The sequence below is a fragment of the Ictidomys tridecemlineatus genome, chromosome X (genome assembly GCF_052094955.1).
Source record: "Ictidomys tridecemlineatus isolate mIctTri1 chromosome X, mIctTri1.hap1, whole genome shotgun sequence".
Taxonomy (NCBI): domain Eukaryota; kingdom Metazoa; phylum Chordata; class Mammalia; order Rodentia; family Sciuridae; genus Ictidomys; species Ictidomys tridecemlineatus.
In genome coordinates, this window is record NC_135493.1 from 43,527,018 (window position 1) to 43,542,763 (window position 15,746).

A 15,746-nucleotide genomic window follows, 5' to 3' on the forward strand; every position below is an offset into this window, starting at 1 on the left:
GAACTCCCTATATTAAACTTTGCCCACATAGATGATTTAGCTGTTTGCTTCTCCCTGAAAAGAAATGGCTGGAAGCATATGGTTCTCTCAAACACCATCTTGAAGAGGGGTAAGAAGGCAGAACATTCCAGAAGGAGAAAAGATTTAAAAAGCAAGGTAGCCTAGGGCAGAAACATCATCTGCTATAAATATTGCTAATTCTGTTTCTTCTACTTTCTGCTGAAAAGAATGCAGAGCATTAGATCCCATGCTACCATTCCAAGCCTTGTGAAAAATACAGTAGAAAGGGGACAGTTAAAAAAAAAAGCAGGCAGTGCTAGGTGTGGCACACCCATAATCCTAGCTACTGTGGAGGTTGAGGCAGGAGGAGTAAAAGTTCAAGGCCAGGCTAAGCATTTTAGGAAGACCCTGTCTGGGGCTAAAGATGGGATTCAGTGGTCCTGCACTCCTGGGTTCAATCCCCTGTACTGTAAAAAAAAAAAAAAAAAAAAAAGCAGTAAGAAAAAAATAAAAAATAAAGCTTGACTTAGACAAACTTGGCCTTGACAGGAACCTCCTTTCACCCTCACTGCCCCATTCTGGAAAACAGCCCTGACCTTTTCACAGTCTTTTAAAGGGGAAAAAATACAAGGAAATAATGGGGAGGAGGAGGAACAGAACAAACTGTAAGAAACATATTATTCTCACTGCTTCACTCCCCATAACCTCCACCAGTTTTGGCAACAGTGACCCTCAAATTCTGCCCCCACTTCCTTGCCCTCATCATCAGAGCCAGCTAACTCTAAAATCATTTAACTTTCCTGGGTATGTAACTTACTCCACTACTGCAAAACTTGAATACCAAATATATGCAAAGGCATTCTTTTATATTATTTTTCAAAACAAATAACCTTAATACTTGATTTTATCAATTTTACATTCATGTTAGTTACATCATGGTTAAACAGGCTTCTGTGAGTCAGTCTAAGAAACTACAATGACCATTGATAATCCTAGATCCATTGGTTCTGATCCAAGTTCCATCACTGGCTCCAAAGGAGTAGTCCAGGTCTGACTAGGCCTTTCCCTGATTAGGAAAGGTTTTGTGACCTTCAAATCAGTCTTTTTCTCTCTGAGCCTCAGTTTCTTCATTTTTGCAATAAAAACTTGGAATAGTTGTAAAAAATTTACTGCCATTTTGTATTATGCTGATGTTCTGAAAGAGTATTAAAGCATCTTTGTTTCCACAGACTATAACTTTCTTTTAGATAAGAATCATGTTTTTAACATTCCTTGTATTTGGTAGAGACTCAGTAGATCTAGATTGATTTAAGTGGGTAGGAGGGGAAAATATGCAAGACACTAAAATGTGGATGGATTTGATCAAACTCACATAGTAAACCTGGATCAGAAATAAGAACTAGACTACTTACTTCCAGTATTTTCTACAGCTGAACCCTCTCAAGTCCCTTTTACACATTCTCCCAGTCCTTTGTATGCCTATCTCAAATATCCTCAGTTAGTAAAAGTTGAGGCTTATATCTAAAACATCTTCAAATCCCCCACAACGTTTGATGTAACACTTAAGTACTTTCGTGGGAGAATTCTCCAGAACACTGCCTTCCAATAAAACCAGTTAGAAGATGCACCCTCTGAATAAAATGTGTATAAACAAGCTCATTTTAAGCCTTGCTCTAACCCCATACTGAGGAAGCAAACGAAGGATTATGTTACATGAAGGAATCTTCCAGATTTTAAGTTTTATACATTTTGGCAGGGCCTAAAGCGCTCAGGCAAAGAGTTCATAAAGGAAGGGGGGGTAGTTTTTACAGCGCTCCGCTAAAAATGGGGGAGGTGGATGGGAAAATAACTATTAAGACAGGTTAAAAATTGGGAAAGAGAAGGTTCGAGCTTCAAAAGTGCCACCTTTCAAAGATCCATGGATTGATTTTTGAGCCACCCAAAATTCACTCTATAGCGTACCGGAAATGGAATGGGTTAAACTTTTGCAGACGGATGGAAACAGGGGAGCATCTAAAAATCAAGGGTGGGGGTTTGGGATTCGCAGGGTACAGATGGGGAGATGGAAGGGGAAAAGCAGAGGGCAGGAAAACAAGATATCGCTGTAGTCAGAAGATGAATGGGGGAAAGAAACCTAGTAACGCCAGTGGGAAGGAAAATCAGAGGGCAGGGGTGAAAATAGGGGGGAGGAGGAGGAGGAGGAGGAGGGAAAGAGCCCGGGAATGAGCTCTGGTCGAAGGAAGGTGGGGGAGGGGGCCATTGGAAGCTCAGCCTCAGGCAAAGGACCTGAAACGCCGCTGGGGCGCGACCCCGCGTTCTCCAGCAATAGGCAGCGATATGGGAAGTCCACCGCTGCCCTCGGAGGCTGCTCATACCTGTTGGTATGGAAGCGGTGGAGCGGGTCGGTGCGATGGCAGGAGGACAGCTGGCAGCCAAAGTCGCTGATGTCCAGGCAGCCTGGCTCCTCGCTGGGGCAGATGCCCACGCCACGAGGGGGTCCCAGGAGCGGGAAGGGCTCCTCCGGGGTTAGGAACTTCTCGTAGGAAGTGGTGGCCGACGCCTCGTCGGACATGGCTGGAGATTGTCCGGCTTGGACTCCTTCTCTGGCCCTGGGCTGTTCCCGCGCCCTCCCCTGCCCCCACTCTAACCTGTCCGCTGTCACCGCAGCTCCAGGGTGTGCCCACCGCAGCTCGCTGGCGGGCTGAGCACCGAGGTCCCCGCTGCCCAGGGAGTGCGGATCTGTGTGAAGAGGCTGCACGAGGGCAGAGAGGGTCGCCGGCCACCCAGTCGGCGCCCCAGTGGCCTCTGCAGCCGCAGCCTCCGCCGCTGCCGCTGCCGCTGCCACTGCCACTACCCCGCCCAGCCAGTCAGCGCAGCGCCACCGCCCCGCTTGGGCGGCCCCGCCCACTGCGCTCGCAGCTTGCGACTGCTGCAGTCGGCCAGACGCCGTCCAGTATAGGAAGAGCGGCGGGAAGCCGCTCCCCTTGCCCCCTGCTGGAGCGGAGGAGTAACTGAACCTCCGCGGGCCACAGCCCCGCGTGGCCCGCCCCGCCCGACGCGTCGAATCAGGGATTCAGGGCTTTGGAAGAACTGACTCAAACCAGCCTCCTCCTCCACTTTTCCACTCGCACCTAAGCAACAACCGCAGCCCTGAGAAAAAGGACTTGGCCAAGGTCACACCGCGGGTGCGTGAGAAAGGATTCATATGTCCTTGTTCCCAGCGTACTCGATCATCCTGTCTCAATTCAACAAGTATTTATTGAGCTCCTGTAGCGTGTGTGCCCAGCACTGTGCAAAGAGCTGTAGGAGAAAAACGCCAAGTAGAAAAAAAATAGTTCCTGCCTCACCCTTAATCACCTCGCTCCAAGAACCCTACGCTCCAGTACCAAGCTACTCAGAACTGCTGGACACGTAGTGTTTCTTTTGTGCTCTGTGCTTTTGCTGGCATTATGCACTCTGCTTGGAATGCCCTGCCATTTCTTCCCTGCTGATCCTTAAAGCCCGGCTCAAAAGCTACCTCCTCGGTGAAGCCTTCCCAGACTCCCAAAGGAGACACACACTCCCGCTATTACTTCCCGCAGGCCCCCCTCCCGCGTTGCAAGTATGTTATGGAACTGATTCAACTTAACTCAATTTGCTAAATTTCTCTGTTCTTTCCTGCTATCACTTCTCTTTGCTCGATTCTCTAGACAAGTGGTTCCAGATGTTGTATGCACAAAATATTTAGAGGAAAACCCAACATTGCCAATTTCTTATTTTGTCAAATGAAGACACTTTTAAAAACAACCCACTACTATTTATAAAAGGAAGCTTTCCTCCCCTCCTCCCCCACTCCTCTTCTCCTTTGGCACAAGAGACTGAATCCAGAGGTGCTTTACCATTGAGCTACATCTCCAATCCTTTTTTTTTTTTTTTTGAGACAGAGTATCACTAAGTTTCTGAGGGTCTCACTATATTGCTGAAGCTAGCCTCAAACTTGTGGTCCTCCTGACTCAGTTCTCTAGTTGTTGGGATTAAGGTGTGCTCCCAGCTAGCATTTATTTCCATATAAAATTATAAGGCATAATATTATAAGGAATGTAATATAATAATAAAAATAATTCTTTACATTAAATATATTTAGCTTTATGGAAAAATTTATTACATTGATCTTAGAGGGAAGTAAGGAACTAAAGTAGAAGGGAAAGATGAAGGAACACAAGAGCAAGATAAGAAAGAGGACAACATAAGGGAAAAACTGTCACACAAATAGGCACACTCTGTGCCTTGCCCTACCAATACAATATAATGAAAACAACTCCCCCAAACACTTCTAAAAATTTATATGTAGTCATCTCTGGGTATCTGCAGAGTATTGGTCCAGGACCCCCAAAGACAGGAAAATCCATGGATGCTCAAGTCCCTTGTATAAAATGGCAGAATATTGCCAGGAACACCTGTAATCCCAGAGGCTTGGGAGGCTGAGGCAGGAGGATTGCGAGTTCAAAGCCAGCCTCAGCAAAAGTGAGCTCCTAAGCAACTCGGTGAGATCCTGTTTTTTAATAAAATACAAAATAGGGCAGGGGATGTGGCTCAGTGATGGAGTGTCCCTGAATGTAATTCCCACTACCAAAACTAAAATAAAATGACAGAGGGGCTGGGGTTGTGGTTCAGTAGTAGAGCACTTTCCTGGAATGTGTGAGGCACTGGATTCAATTCTCAGCACCACATCTAAATAAATAAATTAAATAAAGGTCCATCAATGACTAAAAATAAAATAAAATAAAATGGCATAATATTTACATATAATTTGTGCACACCATCCCATATACTTTAAACAATCTCCAGATTACTTATCATAGTTGTTATACTGTATTGTTTGGGGAATAATGATGAGAAAAACCTGTGTATGTTTGTACAGATACATTTTTGTTTTCAAATATCTTCTACTCACAGTGGTTGAATCCCAGGGTGAAGAACCAGCAGATATACTGTCTTGCTTCAGTTATTTGGTTACCTAACTGTGGAGCATGACCATTTTCTTTCATTTAGATTGCAGGTATGTTGTATTGGGAATGTGAATTTCAAAATCAATCATTCATTAAAACCTCAGGATGCCAACCAATTTAAAACTTGTGGAAGTGAGGATGGTGATGGTTTAACCTATGATTCCCAGTGTACCAATCTCCAGGGGTCTGGGGCTAGTGAGGCCAAATGGGTCATGGCTTATTCCCCAAAAACAAAGATATTCGATTGTCCAAATGGAACAAGAGTCAAGTGCTTCATGATAACATTAGGTACTCAGGTAAAATATTTGTACTGGGGATTGAACCTGGGGGCTCTACTACTAAGCTTCATCCCCAGACTTTTTTATTTATTTACTTATTTTTTAATTTTTGAGACAAGGTCTTGTCAAGTTGCTCTGACTGGCTGGAATTTGCAATCCTTCTGCCTCAGCCTCCTGAGTCCCTGGGATTATGGGAGTGCACCACCATGCCCAGCAAATTATGTGTATTTTTTATACATACTCTGAGAGGTGGGTGTATTTCAGGCTGGAATCTAATGATAGTCTGCACATTTTCTACAAGCATGTTTTACTTTTGCATTTAATTTTAAGCATATTCAGGAGTATCTGGATGAGCACATGATAATTGCTACCACATAATTAGGATGCATTTGAGTCTGTTTTCACAATCAAATTCACACAAGGTAATACTACTTTAATTGCCATGAGCTAGTGAGAAAATAAATGAAGCGAACTTTATACTTCATGGATTGCTACATGAATGAATGTTTGCAGTAGTGTGAAAAAAGGAAAGGGAAAGTGGAATCCTCACAAAATCTCCTTACAAGCATGCTGAAGCCCAAGATCAACACTGGTCAGTCACTAGTATGTTAACACGACCCCCCCCTTGTGAGTGTGTGTGTGTGTGTGTGTGTGTGTGTGTGTGTGTGTGTGTGTGATACTGGGGATTAACCCAGGAGTGCTTTACCACTGAACTACAACCCCAATCCCTTTTATTCTTTATTTTGGGACAAGTTCTCACTAAGTTGCTGAGGCTGGCCTCAAACTTATGATGCTCCTACTTCAGCCTCCTGAGTAGCCAGGATTAAGGCATGCACCACCATGCTCACATTTCTAAGGGTAGTTTTGTTTCATAAAATATGGTGTATCACAAAAAGGTGTATTAAGAATTGTAATGCAAATAATAATAATAACAATAATAATAATAATAATTAGAGCTCATGTAAAAAATAAATAAAAATTTTAAAAACAATATTATATTTTCTAAATAAGTTGTGTACACAATTTTTAAATTTACTTTGATATTAAATTTGTATAAGACGCTAAGTGTAAAGCTACACAGTTTGGTTTTTAGTCCCTTCTGTGGTTATTCTTCAGCCTAAGGTGAGGGAGAGTCTATTACTATATGAAGGTGTGATCATCCTTGTTTGAGGTGTCAAAATGGTATGTCAAGTTCCCATCTATAGTTGTTTCAACTTCTAGGTTTAAAATAATTTAAGATTAGTTTAAGTCTAATTATTATTGTCAGGTTTTCCTTCTCTTTCTACTGTATGATCATTTGCTGGGTACTTGACAGTTTAATGGCTGTAATGGGAGAACACACATCTAGAATTGCAAAACAGACAGAAACTAAACAAACAAACAAACAAAAACCGCACTATGGTCAGAATTTGAAATCCATTTCTCAGCCATGAGCCAAAATTACCCCTATTAAACCAAGGGAATAGATCTCATCCCCAATCTCAGGTCTATAGAACCAGCTATGAGGTCATTCTCCAAATCACACAAGGTAAGGTGAGGTCTTCAGGAATGGAAGTACTACATTCTTCTATAAAACATCACACGTTCTCCCTTAGGAAGCTAATCTCCTATTCCTCAAGTAGCTCTATCCTGAACCACACCCTGTTCAATTTCATGAGCTTCTGGGGCAGAAGGTTCTATGGTCTTAGTGGCTGTATTAGTTTTCTGAGGTTACAGTAAATACTTACCACAACTTGGTCATTTAAGACAATTGAAATTTATTCTTGCACAGTTCTGGAGGCTGAAAGTCTGAAATATGGCCAAGCTGCCTGTTTTTCTAGAGGAGAAATAATTCCTTGTCTCTTTCAGCTTCTAAGGGCTGCCTTGGCATTCTTGAACTTGTGACCTCATCATTTTACTCTGTGCCTTCATCATCCCTTCATCTTCTTCCTTTCGTACCTGTCAAATCTCCTTCTGCCTCATTTCTATAAGGACATTTTCCATTGGATTTAAGGCTCTGCCAAATAATTAAGGATAAAGTCCTCTTTTCCAAAATCTTTATCTAATATTTTTCTATCTACAATAATATTTGCAGATTCTAGGAACTGGACTGTAGAAATATCATTTGAGAGAGCCACCATTCAGCTCACTACAGAGACATTATCAAAATTTTTGCTAGTCTCTGAACCACAGAACATGGGATTTGTTTTACTTTCTAGGCCCCTTGTAAAGCATGGAATTAAGAGGACTGAGGAAAGAAGATAAATCAAGAATTCTTCTAAAGTAATTAGGATTTCAATTCTCAAATCCTTCTTTTTTTTCTGTTTTGAGTTAAAATATCTACCAATTATTTTCCAAGAGGACAAGCCAATGGACCAAAATATGTAATGTCAGAGAATTCCAATAATAAAGCCAATTCACAATGTCTTTGACAAAATATCTGTAAGGATAATAATTGAGCTCATTTCCAATGAAGACAATAAATGTTACATTTCATTTACAAACATGAATGGACACAATTTGTGAATGAAAACACTTAAGATATATCATATTAACAGAGACACAATGTACACATTATGCCACGAATTACCAGACATACAGGGGAAATATATATTGAAAGAATATCATAAATACCAATAAAAGAAATTCGCAAATCTGGAGCAGTTCTAAAAAGTTTGTAGTTTAGTGAAACTTCGCAGGTGAATCTGATGTTCATTCTTAACTTGAAAATTACTGTCCTAAAATATGCTTAGATTCCGCCTGTCATGGGGGTACACACCTGTAATCTCAGGGACTCTGAAGGCTGAGGCAGGGGAATGGCAACTTTGAGGCCAACCTCAACAATTTAGCGAGATCCTGGCCTCAAAATAAAATATAAAAGAGCCGGGGATGCATCCCAGTGGTAAAGTTTCCCTGGGTTCAATCCCCAGCACCAAAAAAGAAAAAAAAGGTGCTAGATTCAAATAAATAGGATGTCTGTGGCCAAGTAAACACTAATGGAAATGAGGACAGATAACATTCTGCTGCCTTTTCCTAATATCCTCAGGCAAAGCACCACCAGGACTCAGATAAATAGAAATATCATGGAGAACAAGGACAATGAGAAATCTCAATTTACCTCCCACACATCATACAATTTCTTAAATGTTTATATTAATAGAATTTTGCACATACAAATTTGACCTGGGCAGAGCTGACCATCTCTTCTGACTTAACAACTTTTCCCGTGCAGTCTTCAATGGCAACATCAAATAAACAATTGTTTCCAGCACCTCTCTTTTGATAAAGAAAAATAATAAATCTTTGATTTCCAAGGGCCTCTGAAAATCTCCAAGATAGTTTTAGTTGCAAAAGTTATCTTGAAATTTATTTTGTTTCATTTTACATTTAGGATTCAATTTTAGGTAGAAAAAGCTTGTGAGAAGATTTGAACAATTAAAAGAGGATAGTTGGTGATGAGAAACAATAGTTGGCTACTCATTTGAAAGTACATAAAACATTTAAAAAATAAATACAGGTCACATTATTATCAAGAACCATAGCTCTTTTGTGAGAAAATTGTTTTCTTAAGTAATCAAGGACATAATAAAATCAACATACATTACAGAAAATTATAGTGTAAAACACAGTCTCATTTCTATCCAGATTACATGGAATAGCCCCTCACAATATAAGTGAAGGAAATAAAAAATAAACAACTATGTGTCTAATACTATGCTAAATTTTGGAGATATATAGTAAATGTGACATAAGCTAAACCTCCTAGGATGTTACAATCTAGTTAGGGAAATAAGGTGGTAAAATGTGTTAGCGAGTGTGAATTATCTATTATATACCTTTTTTCCCTGTCCTAAATAACAAAATTCTCATTTTGGGGCATTGGCTAGGTACCTAGAATGAAAAATAAGCCTTAATTTTCATGCTTCTTTTCTCATAAGGTGCACATTTTGACTAGATATAGACCAATGATATGTGGGTAGAACTTGTTAGGTGAGGCTTCTTAGAAGGTATCATATCAAATGTGTATGTGGATATGTGTGTGTGCTTGTGCATGCATGCTGAAGGAGGCTTGAGTGGTGGTGTTTAAGAGGCTGTTTAGCTGAAAGGACATTTCACATTCCTTCTTATCCATTCTTGCCTAGGGCTAGATCTACAGGAACCACATTGTTACATTGAGGAAAACTTGAAATGAGAAAGCAGAATTTGAACTTGGAAAACATAACAGAAATATGAAAGGCACAGCCACAACAATATTAAACTACCTTCCTTTGGATTTCTTTTATGTGCTAGAAACACATGGGTTTTGTCACGACAGTCAAATAGTTGCTGATACAAAATATAATTACAATGCAGTGAGATATAAGGTCCAAAAAAAGATGTATAAAGACATAGTGCACCTTTAAAGAAAAAATTAGTTCAGTTTGGGAGAAAGGATATTAGTGAGGGTTTTATGGGGAAAGACATTTGGTCTGGGCTTTTAGAATAGTAGCTGTTAAGTAGGCCAGGAAAGATGGGCATTTTAGATGAAACAATGTCACATTGAAATTCTATATCATTTCTGTGGACTCTGAGAGATTATGAACTTAGAAAATGTCTTTGACAGGAAATGGGCAATGTGATATTAATCATACACAATCACGGAAACCCTTAAGGGTTGATGGCAAACAGAATTTTGAGAAATACCAACCAATAAGACTATTATAATAATATTTATATATTTGTCCTCATATAATTTTCGTCTTATTTTTGAAAAGGAAATAAGATATATTATTGCCCTCTATAATTCTATCCATTCTAGTGCTTAAGTACATTAAAAATTTCAATGAATTGATTAATTCATCACTCTTTAATTGCTCTTACCAAACCTTCTTTGTTACAAATAAGTTAGGAAAGGCCAGGCATGGTAGCACAAACCTATAATCCCAGTGACTCTGGGGGCCGAGACAGAGGATCACAAGTTAAATACCAGCCTCAGCAACTTAGCAAAAACCTCAGCAACTTGGTAAGACACTATCTCAAAATAAAAAATAAAAAGGGCTGAGGCTGGAGGCTGGGGTGGTGGCTCAGTGATTAGAGCACTTGTCTAACATGTGTGAGGCAATGGGTTCAATTCTCAGCCCCACACATAAAAAAAATAAAAACAAAGTTCTATCAATAACAAACATAATAAATTTTAACTTAAAAAAGGGGACTGGGGATGTAGTTCAATGATAAAGTAACCTTGGGTTACTAGTACCAAAAACAAACAAACAAAAAAATTGGAAAGTCATATCTCCTCTTCAGTACACATGTGTTAAGCAATTAAGTACAGCATTTTTTTTCTTATGCCATAATGAAAAGCTTGTATGAAATGGAAACACTGCACAATACTTATACACATGATATTTATTTTATTTAGAAAGGGCTAAATAAAACATTTATTAATTGGTAGGGATTTTTAATGATATTTTATTCTTTTTTTTTAAAGAGAGAAAGAGAGGGGGGTGAGAGAGAGAGAGAGTTTTTTTTTAACATTTGTTTTTCAGTTCTCGGCGGACACAACATCTTTGTTTGTATGTGGTGCTGAGGATCGCACCCGGGCTGCACGCATGCCAGGTGAGCGCGCTACCACTTGAGCCACATCCCCAGCCCCGATATTTTATTCTTATGAAAATGTTTATTTCAGTTACCCAAATCAAAAATAATCAATACAAAGATTCTCATAATCTGATTTTTGATCAATACATTTTGCTAGATAACAAGTTAAAAGGAATTAAAGTATAATATATAAATAAATATACATAAGTGAAACTAATAAGAAGGAACTAATTATAAGAGATCATACCAAAAGGAATGTTTCCAAATATACCTAGAAATAGGTTTTACACTCGACCACTGAGCCACATCCCCAGCCCTATTTTGTGTTTTGTTTAGAGACAGAGTCTCACTGAGTCACTTAGCACCTCACTTTTACTGAGGCTGGCTTTGAACTTGCAATCCTCCTGCCTCAGCCTCCCAAGCCCCTTGGATTACAGGTGTTTTCAGATATGGCAGGATCCTTATTTAGGTGAAATTTATTTGATAGGATACTCACAATGAAAATTATCGTTTTGGAAGACATGAATCGGAGTGAACATACTTTATACAAACATATGAAAAACTGTGCTCTGTATGTGTAATAAGAATTATAATATATTCTACTGTCGTGTCTTTAAAAAAAATCAATAAAAAAGAAAATTATTGTCTTGGATTTTATTGTAAGCCAGAAAAATATATTTAATTAACTGAAATTAATGTGGGTGGCTATACAAGGGCCTATGTGATAGGATATATATGTTGGGTGAATAAATTGAATAAAATGACATATATTATGAAATTTTTATCCTTGCAAATGTATATTTTAAAAATCTGGCTGTTTTCAACCTGCACTTTTTTCAATCTGAACATTGCTCTTAACCACTATCTGTACACTTCTACAATATTTGGGCTGATGTTTATAATGATGATCTGCTATAGTCCCTGTATTATGGCACAATCTTTACATTACATTTTTATTATTTAAAAGCTGATAATATGGTCTGTTTTTTTTAACACTTCTAGAATAATGAGCATTCTTATCAAGTAACCCACTCAGGCACATTCTTTGACTATCTTCAATAATAGAGTTTACAGTTAATAAAAATAAAACATCCAACAGTTGATAAAAAATTTTGAGGTCCATATTATTAAAGCTAGAATATGTATCACAAATAATCTTAACCTAACTAAATTTTTAACAAATGCTACATAGCTCTTTGTATTAATTGTAAGAATTGCTACAAAGAATCATGAATACATATAACTTCATTTCTCATTTGATAGAATGTGATATGTTGGTATCAGCAAGACAGGAGATGTTAGGAATAGACTGAGACTCATTTATTTTTATGTATTTTAAAAAAAAAAATTTGTACCAGGTATTGGACCCAGTCGTGCTTAACAACTGAGCCACATCCCCAGTTCTTTTTATTTATTTATTTTTTATTTTGAGACAGGGTCTCATTAAGTTTCTTAGGGTCTCACTAAATTGCTAAGGCTGACTTTGAATTTGCAATACTTCTGCCTCAGCCTCCCCAGCCACCTAGATTACAGGTATGTGCCACTGTACCCAACAGAACTGAACCTCATCTTAATTTGAGTTAGTACTTATTGTAACAGTGGTCCACTTCACCTTTTGAATACAGCCCTCACTGCACAATGGCTTATTTTAAAATGGACATGTTTTTCTTTTCCTCTTCTCTTTCTCTCCCTTCCTAACGAAGGGGCAGGGAACAGGATTACCTTTATATCCCATTCTAGGCCTAGTTATCTGTATTTGAGCACATACCCACCATAGGAACCAAGTAATTCAGACTGGTGGGGGGTGCTGGCAGAGAATCTAAGGAATGGCTGTCTCCAAAATTAACAAGCGATTCATAATCCCTCTGACAGGAACACCTGTTAGGGAGTCTTTGAATAGCTTCTTTAAAAGCCCCCGTTCCCCAGGATGGACAGAATCACGGTTTCTAATCAAGAGTCCCCTGTGCTTCTCCTTTCCTAGCAAAGCAATAAATATTCTTTTTCCTTTTCCTCAAAACTGTGTCCTCCTTATTAAATTGGCATTGGGGACAAGGACAGAGCTTTTGGTAACATTATGTTCAACTTTGATTTGAGAAGCCCTGTCCAGTTGTACTTTAACTCACTCCTGACTTCCCCAGAGATGGGTACAGCCTGCTGCAGTTACACAAGGGGGGCCCACAAAGGATCCTCTTTACATAGTCCTCTAACAAACATGAGATAAGCATGAGTCTTAGACAGGGTTCCCTAGAAGCAGAGTCTGAAGGGGGCATGTTCTTAGGCAAGTGACTTATTGAGGGAGGGTTCCCAGGTGTAGGGGAGTGAGAAAAGCAGGATAGAGAAGGGGAGAAAAACTAAGGCAGTTGGAAATCAGCTTTAGCATGATCCCAAGGGGTGCTCTGGAATAGGATTTGCACCATAAAATTTATGAATCTTGAGGCATGGTGCCCTTGTACCCCAATCAACAGTCAATTATTGGTTGCAGGTTGCAGAATTGTATATGGAGTAGGGGATTATGTTGCAATCTTGCAGGCATGAAAGCTCTTTTATGGAGTGCCATTTTCCTCAGAAGGAACCAGCTGAAATGCACAGTTAACACCTGTAGCTTCTGGAGAATGGGCCTATTTGCCTTGGAAAAGGAGCTTGAACTGGTCACCAGCAGAGCAGTGTATGTACACTATAAAAATTCTGTCATAGATATTAGGACTCTAGAGCAGCCTGTAAGAAATAAATAATTGAAACATATTGTAGAAATCACTGCAGACCCTGAGACTTAAACTACATATGACAATGATTCTAAAGAGATGTTATGAGTACAAATAGAGATGCTAAGGACACATCTTTTGTAACATTGGGTTTATCAACATCCTGTCTCCTCACCTATCCCTTATGCTAAGCTGGTGATGGATTCTGTGATGAGGCAAAATGTGCAGTGGTGAAATAATTGGGTTGGTTAGGGTAAAAGAAGCTGTAAGGGCACAATTTCTTGTTTGTGTCCAAGACCCACTCACAGATCTCACTACTGGCCCAGAGACCTCCTTGTCTGCTTGTCATTTCTCTGCTAACATTTTTCTTTTGCACTAGGATTTTTATTTTCTTGGCTTCTGGAACTAGATTTCTCCCCAAGCTGACATTTTTCAATAGTCGGACAGTTGGAAATAATGGAGAAAATTAAGCAAAAAGTCTTCCCATGCTATCTCTGTCCTTTTCCTTTCTAAACTTAGCCACTTTTAAGTAGAAGGCAAGCTCAGACATGTGAGCTATTGTTGGATGCTGGGGAAAGAAAGACAAGATTATTCACCTGCAATTTAAAACCAGAGGCTTTCATGAGGTGCAGACAATAGGCTCTGAAATGCCTAGAGGCAGTGAAGAAGATCAGCAAGCTAGAAAAGTAGTACAAATATTCGAATGAGGCAGTGTGCTTCATTTATCTCAGCCAACTTGGAAATTTATGTTTTTCCTCCCCAGTTCCATGACCATCACCAGTCCTTCCCTGAAAAAGTATAAGAACCACCATGGACGGCCTTAGGATAAATTGGAAGTGAGAGTGGGTGGGTATAAAGCAAGAATAACAAGGTCCTGGGTACTACAGACTCTGGGAGAATGAGGGAATTCCTGCTTTGTTTTGATCTGAGAAAGAGGGGATTTTCCTGTTCTCTCATGGCTCAGGCCATGACTCTAGAGACTAATATGGAAATTACTACTATTTGGCTGGAGTCCAAAGAGTATATTAAAGAATCTCTTGGTACTCTACTCAAATAACCAAAATCTTTTACAATATCCAAGCTTTACAGAATGGTGGGGTGAAGTGAGGATCTTATACTTTCATCCCCAGCGGCCTCAGTTAGAATAGGCAATATTGGGGCCTGTGTGGCACAATGAAAGCAGTAAGTGAGCTGGTCATGACCACTGTGATTTGAGTCATCTCCTTTGCTGCCAGCCTTCAAGGAAGAGATAGTTCCGAAAAGAACACAGTCTTCCTGACCTGAAAAGATTTTGAAGCAACTTGCAGGAGAAAAAAAAAATCACTTGAAAAGTATTTCTATCCTTTTTCTCAGTGATATTTGTCTTGGTTTTGTATGTTACTAGCTCTGTGACCACAGGCAAGTTATTATCTGCTAGCACTTTATTGAGTTTTCTTATGGGCTTAAAAAAAAAAAAAGCAAGAGGAGAGGAAAAGATAATAATTTAACTACCACCAAAGGGTTTATGAGGGTTAAACAACAACAAAATGGGGTGGCACTTAAAGTTCCTGATCCAATAGGTCCTCTAACTAGCTATTGTTATCATTTCTTATTTATTAGTCAGAAGGTCATAGGTGAAAAAATATTTCCATCAAACTCAATAATTATGATTTCTATTTCAATATACTGCTTAACTCTGTGCCAGGCAATGTTCTAGGTGCTTCTCACATGTGAACTTTTCATATTCTTACTACCACCCTAAGGATAGATACTGTTATACTAATCTTACAGATAAGGAAGCCAAGGAATAGCATGCTTGAGTTATCTGCCGTAGATCCAATGGTTACAAAGTCTCTGCTTTTTATCTATGCAGAGTCAGGAATTAACCTAAAGGAGATGGGGAACAAGTGTAGAAAGTGTTACAAGCTCAAGGTGAACAGGTCAGAAACTACAAATTGAGAGTTTGGCTTGGTCCAGCAGTTTAAAGGTATTATCACAAACTGTTCACTTAACAAATAAATTAACTCGTATTTTAGAATGACTGATAAGCTTGTAAGTCCACCTATAAGCAAAATAGGACAATGTTCAATAGATGAATAAGAGGACAGGCCTGGTTTTTTACCAGTTAAGTCACCTGGATCTCCCAACCAAGCAGTCGGTGTGCAAGGAGGAGTCCGATGACCAACAAACGAGAGCGCGAAAGGGTTAATACCACGGCTGGGCGTGGGGAGGGCGGAGGCGAA

General features: G+C 39.5%; 1 protein-coding gene across 2 annotated transcripts in view; it reads right to left on the reverse strand.

Annotated features, from left to right (window-relative positions):
* The window catches only part of Fam199x (family with sequence similarity 199, X-linked), a 31,534-nt gene extending 28,651 nt beyond the window's left edge, over window positions 1–2,883 (reverse strand). The window contains exon 1 of one of the 2 annotated variants that reach the window (XM_005323394.5): window positions 2,376–2,883. In XM_005323394.5, the coding sequence (XP_005323451.1) occupies window positions 2,376–2,572 (197 nt within the window). In that variant the 5' untranslated portion in view covers window positions 2,573–2,883. The remainder of the gene's footprint in view (window positions 1–2,375) is intronic. The other variant, XM_021725230.3, reaches the window with a different exon arrangement.
* Window positions 2,884–15,746: the final 12,863 nt, after the last annotated feature.